Raw genomic sequence first — 17,805 nt, forward strand, 5'->3', positions numbered from 1 at the left:
AGAACTTTGCATCTGCATCCAAATCATGCCTTTATTAACATTATTATTAATTATTAAATCACAATAGTTTGGGAAATCCCATTATTTTACATTTTGTGCAACATGAATTATGCTCTTTTCACTCTCTGGGGTCATGGTCAATCTGTCTGGTGTGTGGGCAAAGTCATGCAAACCCCTCTCTGCGAGGAACCTGGAGCCAGCTGATGCAGCCTCAAAATTAGAAGTGACAGCCCAAGTGAGGGCTGAACCAAGCTAGACGTGTGATGCGCTGATTTACTCTCTGTGGCAGCCTCCCCTCCGTGTGCCCAGAAAGGTGCATACAGATGCTACTGTGGCCATAGGAGTGTATCTGGCCTTAGGTGCACATAACAGTCACAGATAAATAAAAAAGACAGGTACAGCATTTCAGTCTTGTCACCAATATACACACCCAAATGACTGATTTCAGTCTGGCAGGGAAGGAACAGGGAAGATCTTTTCCTAACCCACAATTTGCTTGTCAGGAGTTAATAAAACACAACCCTAGCCTGTGTCTGATGGGTTCCATGCAAGGTCTGTGCTCTGTTTCTCTGCCCTTTCCTCACTGGTTCTGCCTCAGCCATTACTTAACATGACAATTCCCAGCGACATGCATGTGCCTGTTGACAGGGGTGGATTTACCGCAAAACATACCATGCCCTGGCATTCTCCCCACCCCCCCAACGACGGCGGGGGTGGGGGGGGGCATGGCCGGGGAATGGGGCTGGCCGCAGGAGCTGGTGCAGCGCCCGCAGGCAGGGGGCCGGCCGGGGAAGGTGAGCAGAGATGAGCGCGTGGAGGCAGCAGGGCGCTCAGGTGTCCCCCGATGGAACTGTGCCCACCCCCCCACACAGACACACCTTCAGGTGGGTGTTCAGTGCACGCGGGTCTCTGCCTGCTTCTCTGGGCCAGCCAGCATGGCGCCACATCAAATTCTGAAAAACCATCTGCGAAAACTGAAGCAAAATCCTTTGCAGAAAAGTTTGAAAAGTACGATATTGCTGTTTTCACTCTTTTGTGGAACTGTTTACTTCAAAGAATTAATGACATCAGTAAATCACTGCAAAAGGTTGATACAAATTTATTGAATGCTTCACAATTGTTAGCCTCAGTTACAAGTTTTGTCATAGAAGTTCGAAATGACTATAGCTCGGTGGAAGCAGAGGCACTACCGTTAACAGAAAATATAGGTTCCTCTGATATATCTGATGAGAAACATAAAAAATCCAGGAAGTTATTTTTTGATGAACTTAGAGACAATGAAATCCATTTAAAAGGGAAAGAGAAGATAATCATTGAGACAGTCAGTGTTATTTGTGACACAATAATAGTGCAATTGCAGAGTAGAAGTGACTCTCTAAAGAAAACTGTTGATTTATTTTGCGTGTTTTTTAACAGAAGTATGGACAAAAATGCTAAAAGCCACTACAGTAAGAAATTAAGTGAATTCTACCGGGAGGACATAGACATAAATCTTCTTGAAGATGAAGTGAAACATTTCATTCATTTTATGATGAGGTCTATGCTTCAAGATCACCAGTTGATTTGTACAGACTTGTACGTGACGGTTTGCAGGCAACCTTTCCAAATGTAGAATCCATTCTGAAAATATTTAAAACAATAACTATCACAAATGCTTCTGGTGAACGTTCTTTTTCTGTATTAAACTGAGTTAAAAATTATTTGCGAAATACGATGAGTCGGGAACATTTGACAAGTTCAGCAATATTGACAACTGAAAGTGCCTCTTTACAAAATATTACTTATCATGACTTAGTTGATGATTTTGTAAAGAAAAAGTGTGGAAAAAAAGCTATCTGAATAAATATTTTTTTTCAAATTGAATAAGTTTCTTCAGAGGAAGTTAACTTTTATTTTTCCATTCATGCATCTTCTATACTTTTTATCTTTACACATTTTTCACATTAGGATAATGCAAATTTCATCTAGACCAGAAGTTCTCAAACTATGGTCCGAGAGCTCCATTCAGGTGGACTGAGGAAAGGTTATGATGTTTTTTTTTATAAAGCGCTCTTCTCCAAAACACTTTACAATAGTAAATAACGGTACAAACAATATTTGGAAAGATCATTAAGTGGTTCGCTGAGACCCTCAACACTTTTCAAGTGGTCTGCGAAAAAGAAGTTAGGAAGAAAATGAAAATAAAGTAAGGTACCTTGATTGTTTTTGTTGTCTATTACTTATAATAGAGAAGGAGGAGGAAGAAAAAAAGAATGAAAAACAGAGGGGCAGAGGAGATAAGAGAGAATGTTCTTTTTCTTGGCTCGGTTGCGTTGCAGGGGCCCCAAAAATAAAGCTGAGCACAGGGCCCCACTACCTCTAAATCCACCACTGCCTGTTCACATAATGCTGGGAAAAGAACACTGGAATATGATTTAGGCCTAGTTTCAAACCTGGAGTGAGACCATTTCGTACAAAGCACATGTTGCATTGGTGCAGCTCATCTAAACTAGGAATTTTCGCCAGTAGTTATTTATGTAGTGGCACATCAGTGCAAAACACCCTATAGATGTAGAAAAGGGATAAGGAGGACAAAAAAAGGAGCCAACTATGGAATAATTCTCTACTGTCAAAATAGTATGGAAGCCAGAGAAGAAGAAAATGGCTTTACTTCTGCAGATATCTGCTCTTTCCATTGGAATGCAGGTATGTTTCTAAAGCAGTGGAGACAGGAATCCAGTACGTGCCCTCTGAAATAATAGCTAACTCTTTAAATTGGAATACAAACTTACATGTAGTAATGGGCTCCTGTGTGGTAGGTGAAGAAGCTGGTAAACAAAGAAAGAAAACAAAAGGCAAAATTAAATATTTTACAAAAGAGACATTTCAATAAACATTGAGCTACTAGAAAAAATAAAGTAAAATTACATCTCAGATATTCTATTACAATGAGCTAAATCACTTGCTGCTGTGGGGAGAACAATGTGATGGGGGCCTAGAAGAAGAAAAGAACCAAAAGGTTCTTCTTTGTTTCTTGCAGTTTAATTCCCCCTTGCAGAAGAACCAAGGGTTCAACTCCAAACCCTTCAGAGCACACAGGATTTTAGGGAAGCAGAGATTACTGGAGCTCACAGGCCTCTGTATGGACTATTGGGCAACATGGTACCCAGGGCACATTGCAGTCACGTTGCAATGTACTTCCTTCCCTGTAGTTGTCCCTGGAATCGCCTATAAGCATGAGTATCCCACCTGGAGGATTGAATGTAATTCCGCAAAAATACAATTCATATGAAAATAATAAAAATCTGAGTACCTGAGCAGATGACACTGGCATCCTCATGATGGCCACAGTTATGTGTGCCCCACACGCGGTACGAGCACTGCAACAGAGAAGATTCGTTCCCTCTGCACTGCACGTCATCCAGGAGAATACTTCCGGAGCCTGGACCAAACCGGGCATTCCTGGGGGCCTCAATGGCCTGCCCACATCCAAGCTGTCTGCACACAACCTCTGCATCATTTATGCCCCACGCATCATCACAGACTGTTCCCCATCTTCCATTGTAACGGACTTCAACGCGACCGGAACACCCGTTCTGTCCATTCACCAGTCTCACTAATGGTCCTTGGAAAAACAGAGGGAAATTAATTTTCACCCAGCTCTTGAAATCTGGGGTTCTTTTCTAGTTATGAAGTTGGCTCCTGTGGTTTTATGAAAGTTACAAAGCGGATATTTTCCTTTTCCTAAACCTGTATATTATTTGCACATAAGTATTATAGTTTTGGCAACAACATTTACCTCTGCGGGTATCTGCCATTTCACGGCAATTCGGGTGTGTATATTGGAGAGAGGAGCCCAGTAACTGCACTGAGAAATTATGGGCGCCTCTTTAACTCAGCAGGGAGAACATAAGAAGAAGATCATTATTGAAAGCACGGCTGAGAAAAGACTCACCACTTGGAGGGGGCCCGTTTGTTGGAGGTGGTGGAGCTGGCAATGCAAAAAGATAAGGACAGTCTTAAAAATGATTCAAGATGATTAAAAGCCATCTTTATTAGGTGGACATTTGAATACTTTTTATGATGTACAATTCCAAGAATGAAAGACAAGAGACATTCACAAACTAGAAGATAATCACTGAAGGAGCGTGAATGAAGGACAAAATATATTCAAAACTACAAACCCAAATGGAGAATGTGTGAGTGCTAATGTAGCCGATAGATTCATATCCTCAGTGGATTGGGCACAGAGGGAGACCTGTAACACACCCTCACCAGTGGGTTACATACTTCTTCTTGTTAAAGCAAGCTCATTCCAAGCATCTGAAGCTACAGCAATTCAAATGTTGGACAAGACTGGACAAGACTGCTCTTATGTGACAGCATCCTCCTGGCCAATATACCACGGATTGAAACACGACCTCCAAAGCTAAAAGCATGAGTTCTGCCGCTTGATTTTAAGACTCAGGACTCTCTTTTTGCAACAAGATTTGCGACACGCAATAACATGGAAATCCCAAGTGACAGGCATATGCAATTAACTTCTTAATCACAAGTTATGTGGTATCAGTACTTCAGCATATGAGCATTCCTGGCCTGACTCTCCAACTGTACTCATGCTGAGGCGCACATAGTGATGAGTGTAACGTCATACTGATAAGCCTGGCCTAAATTGGTTGATCTCAGTGTGACTATGGTGTCCCAACGTCCTCATTGGGCTATTCCTCCATGGAACTTCCACTCTGCATGGTTAATGGTTCTAGAATCAGCCCCCATTCTCAGATATGATTTGAAACATTTCAACCACCGCATTATTATAATAAATATGTGCGACTAAATCCCAGTGTCTCCGGATGCTTTGGAATGTACAGGGGCTGAGAAAAGTCATGAGAGAAAATAAAGCGTCAGCTGAGTAGCAGTACTAGATTGGCTCTAACTTTGATATCTGAAGCAGTGTCAGGCACATGTCTCTTAACACCATCAACGATGCTAGGACAGGAGAAAGTGAATTTAAAAAATGTGATGGGGACCACCACCAGCAGGCTAATTATCTACCAATGTCAGACAAAGAAGTGAAATCACTTGAGGACAGTTTACATTTCCCTCTGCAGGTTTCTGCCATTTCACAGCTATTGGGGTGTGTATACCGGAGAGAGGAGCCCAGTTACTGCACTGAGAAATTATGGGCGCCTCTTTAACTCAGCAGGGAGAACATAAGAAGAAGACCATTATTGAAAGCACGGCTGAGAAAAGACTCACCACTTGGAGGGGGTCCGTTTGTTGGAGGTGGTGGAGCTGGCAATGCAAAAAGATAAGGACAGTCTTAAAAATGATTCAAGATGATTAAAAGCCATCTTTATTAGGTGGACATTTGAATACTTTTATGACGTACAATTCCAAGAATGAAAGACAAGAGACATTCACAAACTAGCAGATAATCACTGAAGGAGCGTGAATGAAGAACAAAATATATTCAAAAGTACAACCCCAAATGGAGAACGTGTGAGTGCTAATGTAGCGGATAGATTCATACCCTCAGTGGATTGGGTACAAAGGGAGACCAGTAACACACTCTCAGCAGTGGGTTACCTACTTCTTCTGGTCAAAAAAGCTGATCCCAAGCATCGTCGGGCACAGCAATTGAAATTCAGGACAAGCCTGGTCTCACATGACAGCGTCCACCTCCTCAATACACCAGAGGTTGAAGCACGACCTCCAGAGCTAAGAGTACGAGGTGCTGAAGGTTGATTTTGAGACTCCAGACACTCTGGCAGGGGTTGTAACACACTCATATCCTCTGTGGATTGGCAGAGAGGAGGACACTTAAGGAGACAGTGACCCAAGTGTTATGTTAATGCCAAAATTAGGTAAGTCCGGTCCAGGCAATTGGGGAAAGGAATTTGGATATATGTGAGATGAGCTTGTACCATGTGTCTTATTGCTCATTGCTCTGGGAAAACCCATTAAATCAGTTTCCGGCTTGGAGGAAACCTTTCCATGCTTCTCTTTACACCATAGAGTTCAAGTTCTTGATGAGGGACTAGGATTTCTGCACTCCCACTTGAGGAAAGTAAAGGAGAAATCCCAAAGACTGTTGAACTCATGCGATCTTATCGGAGTACACACCATCCTCCCAGGTCTTTGTATGGATCACTGGGCAACTGAGCTCCATCTGCCTACTTGGCAACATGACTTCAGTGAAGCCACAAACACACACACACACACACACACACACACACACACACACACACACACACACACACTCTTGCCCTCAGATGGCTCAGGACCAATTTCTGATGGTGAGTTTCCCACTTGGAGGTTTGGATGTTATTCCTCTAAAATACATTTCATGTAAAAATAATACAAATGCGAGTACCTGAGCAGATGACACTGGCATCCTCATGGTGAGCACAGTTATGTGTGCCCCACCCCTGGTGCGAGCACTGGCACAGAGAGGATTCGTTCCCTCTGCACTGCACGTCATCCAAGAGAACACTTCCGGAGCCTTCACCAAACCGGGCATTCGTGGGGGCCTCAATGGCCTGGCCACACCCAAGCTGTCTGCACACAACCTCTGCATCATATATGTCCCAGGCATCATCACAGACTGTTCCCCATCTTCCATTGTAATGGACTTCAACGCGACCGGAACACCCATTCTGTCCATTCACCAGTCTCACTAATGGCCCTTGGAAAAACAGAGGGAAATTAATTTTCACCCAGCTCTTGAAATCTGGGGCTCTTTTCTAGTTATGAAGTTGGCTCCTGTGGTTTTATGAAAGTTGGAAAGCGGATATTTTCCTTTTCCTAAAATTGTATATTATTTGCCCATAAGTATGATAGTTTTGGCAACAACATTTACCTCTGCGGGTTCCTGCCAGTTTACGGCAATTGGGGCGTGTGTACTGGAGGGAGGAGCCCAGTAACCGCACTGAGAAATTATGGGCGCCTCTTTAACTCAGCAGGGAGAACATAAGAAGAAGACCATTATTGAAAGCACGGCTGAGAAAAGACTCACCACTTGGAGGGGGCCCGTTTGTTGGAGGTGGTGGAGCTGGCAATGCAAAAAGATAAGGACAGTCTTAAAAATGATTCAAGATGATTAAAAGCCATCTTTATTAGGTGGACATTTGAATACTTTTTATGACGTACAATTCCAAGAATGAAAGACCAGAGACATTCACAAACTAGAAGATAATCACTGAAGGAGCGTGAATGAAGGACAAAATATATTCAAAACTACAACCCCAAATGGAGAACGTGTGAGTGCTAATGTAGCCGATAGATTCATATCCTCAGTGGATTGGGCACAGAGGGAGACCTGTAACACACCCTCACCAGTGGGTTACATACTTCTTGTCAAAGCAAGCTCATTCCAAGCATTTGAAGCTACAGCAATTCAAATGCTGGACAAGACTGGACAAGACTGCTCTTATGTGACAGCATCCTCCTGGCCAATATACCACGGATTGAAACACGACCTCCAGAGCTAAAAGCATGAGTCCTGCCGCTTGATTTTAAGACTCAGGACTCTCTTTTTGCAACAAGATTTGCGACACGCAATAACATGGAAATCCCAAGTGACAGGCATATGCAATTAACTTCTTAATCACAAGTTATGTGGTATCAGTACTTCAGCATATGAGCATTCCTGGCCTGACTCTCCAACTGTACTCATGCTGAGGCGCACATAGTGATGAGTGTAACGTCATACTGATAAGCCTGGCCTAAATTGGTTGATCTCAGTGTGACTATGGTGTCCCAACGTCCTCATTGGGCTATTCCTCCATGGAACTTCCACTCTGCATGGTTAATGGTTCTAGAATCAGCCCCCATTCTCAGATATGATTTGAAACATTTCAACCACCGCATTATTATAATAAATATGTGCGACTAAATCCCAGTGTCTCCGGATGCTTTGGAATGTACAGGGGCTGAGAAAAGTCATGAGAGAAAATAAAGCGTCAGCTGAGTAGCAGTACTAGATTGGCTCTAACTTTGATATCTGAAGCAGTGTCAGGCACATGTCTCTTAACACCATCAACGATGCTAGGACAGGAGAAAGTGAATTTAAAAAATGTGATGGGGACCACCACCAGCAGGCTAATTATCTACCAATGTCAGACAAAGAAGTGAAATCACTTGAGGACAGTTTACATTTCCCTCTGCAGGTTTCTGCCATTTCACAGCTATTGGGGTGTGTATACCGGAGAGAGGAGCCCAGTTACTGCACTGAGAAATTATGGGCGCCTCTTTAACTCAGCAGGGAGAACATAAGAAGAAGACCATTATTGAAAGCACGGCTGAGAAAAGACTCACCACTTGGAGGGGGCCCGTTTGTTGGAGGTGGTGGAGCTGGCAATGCAAAAAGATAAGGACAGTCTTAAAAATGATTCAAGATGATTAAAAGCCATCTTTATTAGGTGGACATTTGAATACTTTTATGACGTACAATTCCAAGAATGAAAGACAAGAGACATTCACAAACTAGCAGATAATCACTGAAGGAGCGTGAATGAAGAACAAAATATATTCAAAAGTACAACCCCAAATGGAGAACGTGTGAGTGCTAATGTAGCGGATAGATTCATACCCTCAGTGGATTGGGTACAAAGGGAGACCAGTAACACACTCTCAGCAGTGGGTTACCTACTTCTTCTGGTCAAAAAAGCTGATCCCAAGCATCGTCGGGCACAGCAATTGAAATTCAGGACAAGCCTGGTCTCACATGACAGCGTCCACCTCCTCAATACACCAGAGGTTGAAGCACGACCTCCAGAGCTAAGAGTACGAGGTGCTGAAGGTTGATTTTGAGACTCCAGACACTCTTGCAGGGGTTGTAACACACTCATATCCTCTGTGGATTGGCAGAGAGGAGGACACTTAAGGAGACAGTGACCCAAGTGTTATGTTAATGCCAAAATTAGGTAAGTCCGGTCCAGGCAATTGGGGAAAGGAATTTGGATATATGTGAGATGAGCTTGTACCATGTGTCTTATTGCTCATTGCTCTGGGAAAACCCATTAAATCAGTTTCCGGCTTGGAGGAAACCTTTCCATGCTTCTCTTTACACCATAGAGTTCAAGTTCTTGATGAGGGACTAGGATTTCTGCACTCCCACTTGAGGAAAGTAAAGGAGAAATCCCAAAGACTGTTGAACTCATGCGATCTTATCGGAGTACACACCATCCTCCCAGGTCTTTGTATGGATCACTGGGCAACTGAGCTCCATCTGCCTACTTGGCAACATGACTTCAGTGAAGGCACAAACACACACACACACACACACACACACACACACACACACACACACTCTTGCCCTCAGATGGCTCAGGACCAATTTCTGATGGTGAGTTTCCCACTTGGAGGTTTGGATGTTATTCCTCTAAAATACATTTCATGTAAAAATAATACAAATGCGAGTACCTGAGCAGATGACACTGGCATCCTCATGGTGAGCACAGTTATGTGTGCCCCACCCCTGGTGCGAGCACTGGCACAGAGAGGATTCGTTCCCTCTGCACTGCACGTCATCCAAGAGAACACTTCCGGAGCCTTCACCAAACCGGGCATTCGTGGGGGCCTCAATGGCCTGGCCACACCCAAGCTGTCTGCACACAACCTCTGCATCATATATGTCCCAGGCATCATCACAGACTGTTCCCCATCTTCCATTGTAATGGACTTCAACGCGACCGGAACACCCATTCTGTCCATTCACCAGTCTCACTAATGGCCCTTGGAAAAACAGAGGGAAATTAATTTTCACCCAGCTCTTGAAATCTGGGGCTCTTTTCTAGTTATGAAGTTGGCTCCTGTGGTTTTATGAAAGTTGGAAAGCAGATATTTTCCTTTTCCTAAAATTGTATATTATTTGCCCATAAGTATGATAGTTTTGGCAACAACATTTACCTCTGCGGGTTCCTGCCAGTTTACGGCAATTGGGGCGTGTGTACTGGAGGGAGGAGCCCAGTAACCGCACTGAGAAATTATGGGCGCCTCTTTAACTCAGCAGGGAGAACATAAGAAGAAGACCATTATTGAAAGCACGGCTGAGAAAAGACTCACCACTTGGAGGGGGCCCGTTTGTTGGAGGTGGTGGAGCTGGCAATGCAAAAAGATAAGGACAGTCTTAAAAATGATTGAAGATGATTAAAAGCCATCTTTATTAGGTGGACATTTGAATACTTTTTATGACGTACAATTCCAAGAATGAAAGACCAGAGACATTCACAAACTAGAAGATAATCACTGAAGGAGCGTGAATGAAGGACAAAATATATTCAAAACTACAACCCCAAATGGAGAACGTGTGAGTGCTAATGTAGCGGAGAGATTCATATCCTCAGTGGATTGGGCACAGAGGGAGACCTGTAACACACCCTCACCAGTGGGTTACATACTTCTTCTTGTCAAAGCAAGCTCATTCCAAGCATCTGAAGCCACAGCAATTGAAATTTTGGACAAGGCTGCTCTTACGTGACAGCATCCATCTCCTCAATACACCAGAGATTGAAACACGACCTCCAGAGCTAAAAGCATGAGCTGCTGAAGGTTGATTTTAAGACTCAAGTCACTCTTTCAGGGGTTGTGACACACTCATATCCTCTGTGGATCGGCAGGGAGGGGGACACTTAAGGAGACAGTGACCCAAGTGTTATGTTAATGCCAAAATTAGGTAAGTCTGGTCCAGGCAATTGGGGAAAGGAATTTGGATATATGTGAGATGAGCTTGTACCATGTTTCTTGTTGCTCTTTGCTCGGGGAAAACCCATTGGATCAGATTCCGGGTAGGAGGAAACCTTTCCGTGGTTCTCTCTACGTCCTAGAGTTCAAGTTGTTGATGAGGGAGTAGGATTTCACCACTCCCACTTGCGGAAAGTAAAGGAGAAATCCCAATCACTCTTGATTTCCTGGGATCTTATTGGAGTATACCCCATCCTCCCAGGTCTTTGTATGGATCACTGGCAACTGAGCTCCATCTGCCTCCTTGGCAACATGACTTCAGTGAAGCCACACACACACACGCACACACTCTTGCCCTCAGATGGCTCAGGACCAATTTTTGCTGGTGAGTTTCCCACTTGGAGGTTTGGATGTTATTCCTCTAAAATACATTTCAGGTAAAAATAAAACCAATGTGAGTACCTGAGCAGATGACACTGGCATCCTCACGGTGAGCACAGTTATGTGTGCCCCACCCCTGGTGCGAGCACTGCCACAGAGAGGATTCGTTTCCTCTGCACTGCACGTCATCCAAGAGAACACTTCCGGAGCCTTCACCAAACCGGGCATTCCTGGGGGCCTCAATGGCCTGGCCACACCCAAGCTGTCTGCACACAACCTCTGCATCATTTATGTCCCAGGCATCATCACAGACTGTTCCCCATCTTCCATTGTAAAGGACTTCAACGCGACCGGAACACCTGTTCTGTCCATTCACCAGTCTCACTAATGGTCCTTGGAAAAACAGAGGGAAATTAATTTTCACCCAGCTCTTGAAATCGGGGGCTCTTTTCTAGTTATGAAGTTGGCCAGTGTGGTTTTATGAAAGTTGCAAAGCGGATATTTTCCTTTTCCTAAAATTGCATATTATTTGCACAATAGTAATACAGTTTTTGCAACAACATTTACTACTCGCAGTAAATGGAAATCCCAATTGACTGGCATATGCAATTAACTTATTGATCACAAGCTATGTGGTATCAATTCATCAGCATTTGATCATAGCTCTCCAACCTTACTCCTCTTCAGTAGGACTTACTCATGAGGGTAACATCATAGTGATGAGCCAGGCCTAAATTGGTTGCTCTCAATGGGGCTACATGTGTAACTATGGTGTGCCCACGTCCTCACTGGGGCACCCTGTATGGAAGTTTCACTCTGGAAGGTTAATGGTTCTAGAATCAGCTCCCATCCTCAGATATGATTTGAAACATTTCAACAACCACATTATTATAATGCAAATGTGCGACTAAATCCCTGTTTCTCCTGATGCTTTGGCATGTACAGGAGCTGAGAAAAGTCATGAGAGAAAATAAAAGCCACAGTTGAGTAAGTAGTCCTAGACTGGCTATAACTTTGATATCTGAAGCAGTGTCAGGCACATGTCTCTTAACACCATCAACGATGCTAGGAGACTAGACAGAGAATTAGAAAAATGTGATAGGGGACCACCACCAGCAGGCTAATTATCTACCAATGTCAGACAAAGAAGTGAAATCACTTTAGGACAGTTTACATTTCCCACTGCAGGTTTCTGCCATTTCACGGCAATTGGGGTGTGTATACTGGAGAGAGGAGCCCAGTAACTGCACTGAGAAATTATGGGCGCCTCTTTAACTCAGCAGGGAGAACATAAGAAGAAGACCATTATTGAAAGCACGGCTGAGAAAAGACTCACCATTTGGAGGGGGTCCGTTTGTTGGAGGTGGTGGAGCTGGCAATGCAAAAAGATAAGGATAGTCTTAAAAATGATTGAAGATGATTAAAAGCCATCTTTATTAGGTGGACATTTGAATACTTTTTATGATGTACAATTCCAAGAATGAGAGACCAGAGACATTCACAAACTAGAAGATAATCACTGAAGGAGCGTGAATGAAGGACAAAATATATTCAAAACTACAAACCCAAATGGAGAACGTGTGAGTGCTAATCTAGCGGATTGATTCATACCCTGAGTGGATTGGGCACAAAGGGAGACCTGTAACACACCCTCACCAGTGGGTTACATACTTCTTCTTGTCAAAGCAAGCTCATTCCAAGCATCTGAAGCCACAGCAATTGAAATTTTGGACAAGGCTGCTCTTACGTGACAGCATCCATCTCCTCAATACACCAGAGATTGAAACACGACCTCCAGAGCTAAAAGCACGAGCTGCTGAAGGTTGATTTTAAGACTCAAGACACTCTTTCCGGGCTTGTAACACACTCATATCCTCTGTGGATCGGCAGGGAGGGGGACACTTAAGGAGACAGTGACCCAAGTGTTATGTTAATGCCAAAATTAGGTAAGTCTGGTCCAGGCAATTGGGGAAAGGAATTTGGATATATGTGAGATGAGCTTGTACCATGTTTCTTGTTGCTCTCTGCTCGGGGAAAACCCATTGGATCAGATTCCGGGTAGGAGGAAACCTTTCCGTGGTTCTCTCTACGTCCTAGAGTTCAAGTTGTTGATGAGGGAGTAGGATTTCACCACTCCCACTTGCGGAAAGTAAAGGAGAAATCCCAAACACTCTTGATTTCCTGGGATCTTATTGGAGTACACCCCATCCTCCCAGGTCTTTGTATGGATCACTGGCAACTGAGCTCCATCTGCCTCCTTGGCAACATGACTTCAGTGAAGCCACAAACACACACACGCACACACGCACACACTCTTGCCCTCAGATGGCTCAGGACCAATTTTTGCTGGTGAGTTTCCCACTTGGAGGTTTGGATGTTATTCCTCTAAAATACATTTCAGGTAAAAATTAAACCAATGTGAGTACCTGAGCAGATGACGCTGGCATCCTCACGGTGAGCACAGTTATGTGTGCCCCACCCCTGGTGCGAGCACTGCCACAGAGAGGATTCGTTCCCTCTGCACTGCACGTCATCCAAGAGAACTCTTCCGGAGCCTTCACCAAACCGGGCATTCCTGGGGGCCTCAATGGCCTGGCCACACCCAAGCTGTCTGCACACAACCTCTGCATCATTTATGTCCCAGGCATCATCACAGACTGTTCCCCATCTTCCATTGTAAAGGACTTCAACGCGACCGGAACACCCGTTCTGTCCATTCACCAGTCTCACTAATGGTCCTTGGAAAAACAGAGGGAAATTAATTTTCACCCAGCTCTTGAAATTTGGGGTTCTTTTCTAGTTACGAAGTTGGCCAGTGTGGTTTTATGAAAGTTGCAAAGCGGATATTTTCCTTTTCCTAAAATTGCATATTATTTGCACAATAGTAATACAGTTTTTGCAACAACATTTACTACTCGCAGTAAATGGAAATCCCAATTGACTGGCATATGCAATTAACTTATTGATCACAAGCTATGTGGTATCAATTCATCAGCATTTGATCATAGCTCTCCAACCTTACTCCTCTTCAGTAGGACTTACTCATGAGGGTAACATCATAGTGATGAGCCAGGCCTAAATTGGTTGCTCTCAATGGGGCTACATGTGTAACTATGGTGTGCCCACGTCCTCACTGGGGCACCCTGTATGGAAGTTTCACTCTGGAAGGTTAATGGTTCTAGAATCAGCTCCCATCCTCAGATATGATTTGAAACATTTCAACAACCACATTATTATAATGCAAATGTGCGACTAAATCCCTGTTTCTCCTGATGCTTTGGCATGTACAGGAGCTGAGAAAAGTCATGAGAGAAAATAAAAGCCACAGTTGAGTAAGTAGTCCTAGATTGGCTATAACTTTGATATCTGAAGCAGTGTCAGGCACATGTCTCTTAACACCATCAACGATGCTAGGAGACTAGACAGAGAATTAGAAAAATGTGATAGGGGACCACCACCAGCAGGCTAATTATCTACCAATGTCAGACAAAGAAGTGAAATCACTTTAGGACAGTTTACATTTCCCTCTGCAGGTTTCTGCCATTTCACGGCAATTGGGGTGTGTATACTGGAGAGAGGAGCCCAGTAACTGCACTGAGAAATTATGGGCGCCTCTTTAACTCAGCAGGGAGAACATAAGAAGAAGACCATTATTGAAAGCACGGCTGAGAAAAGACTCACCACTTGGAGGGGGTCCGTTTGTTGGAGGTGGTGGAGCTGGCAATGCAAAAAGATAAGGACAGTCTTAAAAATGATTGAAGATGATTAAAAGCCATCTTTATTAGGTGGACATTTGAATACTTTTTATGATGTACAATTCCAAGAATGAAAGACCAGAGACATTCACAAACTAGAAGATAATCACTGAAGGAGCGTGAATGAAGGACAAAATATATTCAAAACTACAAACCCAAATGGAGAACGTGTGAGTGCTAATCTAGCGGATTGATTCATACCCTGAGTGGATTGGGCACAAAGGGAGACCTGTAACACACCCTCACCAGTGGGTTACATACTTCTTCTTGTCGAAGCAAGCTCATTCCAAGCATCTGAAGCCACAGCAATTGAAATTTTGGACAAGGCTGCTCTTACGTGACAGCATCCATCTCCTCAATACACCAGAGATTGAAACACGACCTCCAGAGCTAAAAGCACGAGCTGCTGAAGGTTGATTTTAAGACTCAAGACACTCTTTCCGGGCTTGTAACACACTCATATCCTCTGTGGATCGGCAGGGAGGGGGACACTTAAGGAGACAGTGACCCAAGTGTTATGTTAATGCCAAAATTAGGTAAGTCTGGTCCAGGCAATTGGGGAAAGGAATTTGGATATATGTGAGATGAGCTTGTACCATGTTTCTTGTTGCTCTTTGCTCGGGGAAAACCCATTGGATCAGATTCCGGGTAGGAGGAAACCTTTCCGTGGTTCTCTCTACGTCCTAGAGTTCAAGTTGTTGATGAGGGAGTAGGATTTCACCACTCCAACTTGCGGAAAGTAAAGGAGAAATCCCAAACACTCTTGATTTCCTGGGATCTTATTGGAGTACACCCCATCCTCCCAGGTCTTTGTATGGATCACTGGCAACTGAGCTCCATCTGCCTCCTTGGCAACATGACTTCAGTGAAGCCACACACACACACGCACACACTCTTGCCCTCAGATGGCTCAGGACCAATTTTTGCTGGTGAGTTTCCCACTTGGAGGTTTGGATGTTATTCCTCTAAAATACATTTCAGGTAAAAATTAAACCAATGTGAGTACCTGAGCAGATGACACTGGCATCCTCATGGTGAGCACAGTTATGTGTGCCCCACCCCTGGTGCGAGCACTGCCACAGAGAGGATTCGTTCCCTCTGCACTGCACGTCATCCAAGAGAACACTTCCGGAGCCTTCACCAAACCGGGCATTCCTGGGGGCCTCAATGGCCTGGCCACACCCAAGCTGTCTGCACACAACCTCTGCATCATTTATGTCCCAGGCATCATCACAGACTGTTCCCCATCTTCCATTGTAAAGGACTTCAACGCGACCGGAACACCTGTTCTGTCCATTCACCAGTCTCACTAATGGTCCTTGGAAAAACAGAGGGAAATTAATTTTCACCCAGCTCTTGAAATTTGGGGTTCTTTTCTAGTTACGAAGTTGGCCAGTGTGGTTTTATGAAAGTTGCAAAGCGGATATTTTCCTTTTCCTAAAATTGCATATTATTTGCACAATAGTAATACAGTTTTTGCAACAACATTTACTACTCGCAGTAAATGGAAATCCCAATTGACTGGCATATGCAATTAACTTATTGATCACAAGCTATGTGGTATCAATTCATCAGCATTTGATCATAGCTCTCCAACCTTACTCCTCTTCAGTAGGACTTACTCATGAGGGTAACATCATAGTGATGAGCCAGGCCTAAATTGGTTGCTCTCAATGGGGCTACATGTGTAACTATGGTGTGCCCACGTCCTCACTGGGGCACCCTGTATGGAAGTTTCACTCTGGAAGGTTAATGGTTCTAGAATCAGCTCCCATCCTCAGATATGATTTGAAACATTTCAACAACCACATTATTATAATGCAAATGTGCGACTAAATCCCTGTTTCTCCTGATGCTTTGGCATGTACAGGAGCTGAGAAAAGTCATGAGAGAAAATAAAAGCCACAGTTGAGTAAGTAGTCCTAGATTGGCTATAACTTTGATATCTGAAGCAGTGTCAGGCACATGTCTCTTAACACCATCAACGATGCTAGGAGACTAGACAGAGAATTAGAAAAATGTGATAGGGGACCACCACCAGCAGGCTAATTATCTACCAATGTCAGACAAAGAAGTGAAATCACTTTAGGACAGTTTACATTTCCCTCTGCAGGTTTCTGCCATTTCACGGCAATTGGGGTGTGTATACTGGAGAGAGGAGCCCAGTAACTGCACTGAGAAATTATGGGCGCCTCTTTAACTCAGCAGGGAGAACATAAGAAGAAGACCATTGTTGAAAGCACGGCTGAGAAAAGACTCACCACATGGAGGGGGTCCGTTTGTTGGAGGTGGTGGAGCTGGCAATGCAAAAAGATAAGGACAGTCTTAAAAATGATTCAAGATGATGAAAAGCCATCTTTATTAGGTGGACATTTGAATACTTTTTATGATGTACAATTCCAAGAATGAAAGACCAGAGACATTCACAGACTAGAAGATAATCACTGAAGGAGCGTGAATGAAGGACAAAATATATTCAAAACTACAAACCCAAATGGAGAACGTGTGAGTGCTAATCTAGCGGATTGATTCATACCCTGAGTGGATTGGGCACAAAGGGAGACCTGTAACACACCCTCACCAGTGGGTTACATACTTCTTCTTGTCAAAGCAAGCTCATTCCAAGCATCTGAAGCCACAGCAATTGAAATTTTGGACAAGGCTGCTCTTACGTGACAGCATCCATCTCCTCAATACACCAGAGATTGAAACACGACCTCCAGAGCTAAAAGCACGAGCTGCTGAAGGTTGATTTTAAGACTCAAGACACTCTTTCCGGGCTTGTAACACACTCATATCCTCTGTGGATCGGCAGGGAGGGGGACACTTAAGGAGACAGTGACCCAAGTGTTATGTTAATGCCAAAATTAGGTAAGTCTGGTCCAGGCAATTGGGGAAAGGAATTTGGATATATGTGAGATGAGCTTGTACCATGTTTCTTGTTGCTCTCTGCTCGGGGAAAACCCATTGGATCAGATTCCGGGTAGGAGGAAACCTTTCCGTG

General features: G+C 43.9%; 1 protein-coding gene across 1 annotated transcript; it reads right to left on the bottom strand.

The window, feature by feature from the left end:
- Positions 1–1,517: 1,517 nt before the first annotated feature.
- LOC122466675 (deleted in malignant brain tumors 1 protein-like) lies at positions 1,518–17,769 on the bottom strand. The gene is made up of 11 exons (XM_043551956.1): positions 17,733–17,769; positions 15,808–16,119; positions 10,048–10,083; positions 9,406–9,717; positions 8,299–8,334; positions 6,998–7,033; positions 6,356–6,667; positions 5,239–5,274; positions 3,293–3,604; positions 2,772–2,807; positions 1,518–1,620 (listed from the first exon to the last, which is right to left on the bottom strand). Coding segments are annotated over exons 1-11 (1,467 nt in total). The 3' UTR covers positions 1,518–1,618.
- Positions 17,770–17,805: the final 36 nt, after the last annotated feature.

Source organism: Chelonia mydas, chromosome 7 (genome assembly GCF_015237465.2).
Source record: "Chelonia mydas isolate rCheMyd1 chromosome 7, rCheMyd1.pri.v2, whole genome shotgun sequence".
NCBI lineage: Eukaryota > Metazoa > Chordata > Testudines > Cheloniidae > Chelonia > Chelonia mydas.

Excerpts from the sequence above, each read along its gene's own strand:
- LOC122466675 (XM_043551956.1), bottom strand. The coding sequence starts at position 17,769 with ATGGGTTTTCCCCGAGCAGAGAGCAACAAGAAACATG. Across the intron at positions 9,718-10,047 it reads AAACGGGCCCCCTCCAAGTG|GGCCATTAGTGAGACTGGTG; the intron begins GTGAGTCTTTTC and ends TGTTTTTCCAAG. Across the intron at positions 7,034-8,298 it reads AAACGGGCCCCCTCCAAGTG|CTCCACCACCTCCAACAAAC; the intron begins GTGAGTCTTTTC and ends TTGCATTGCCAG.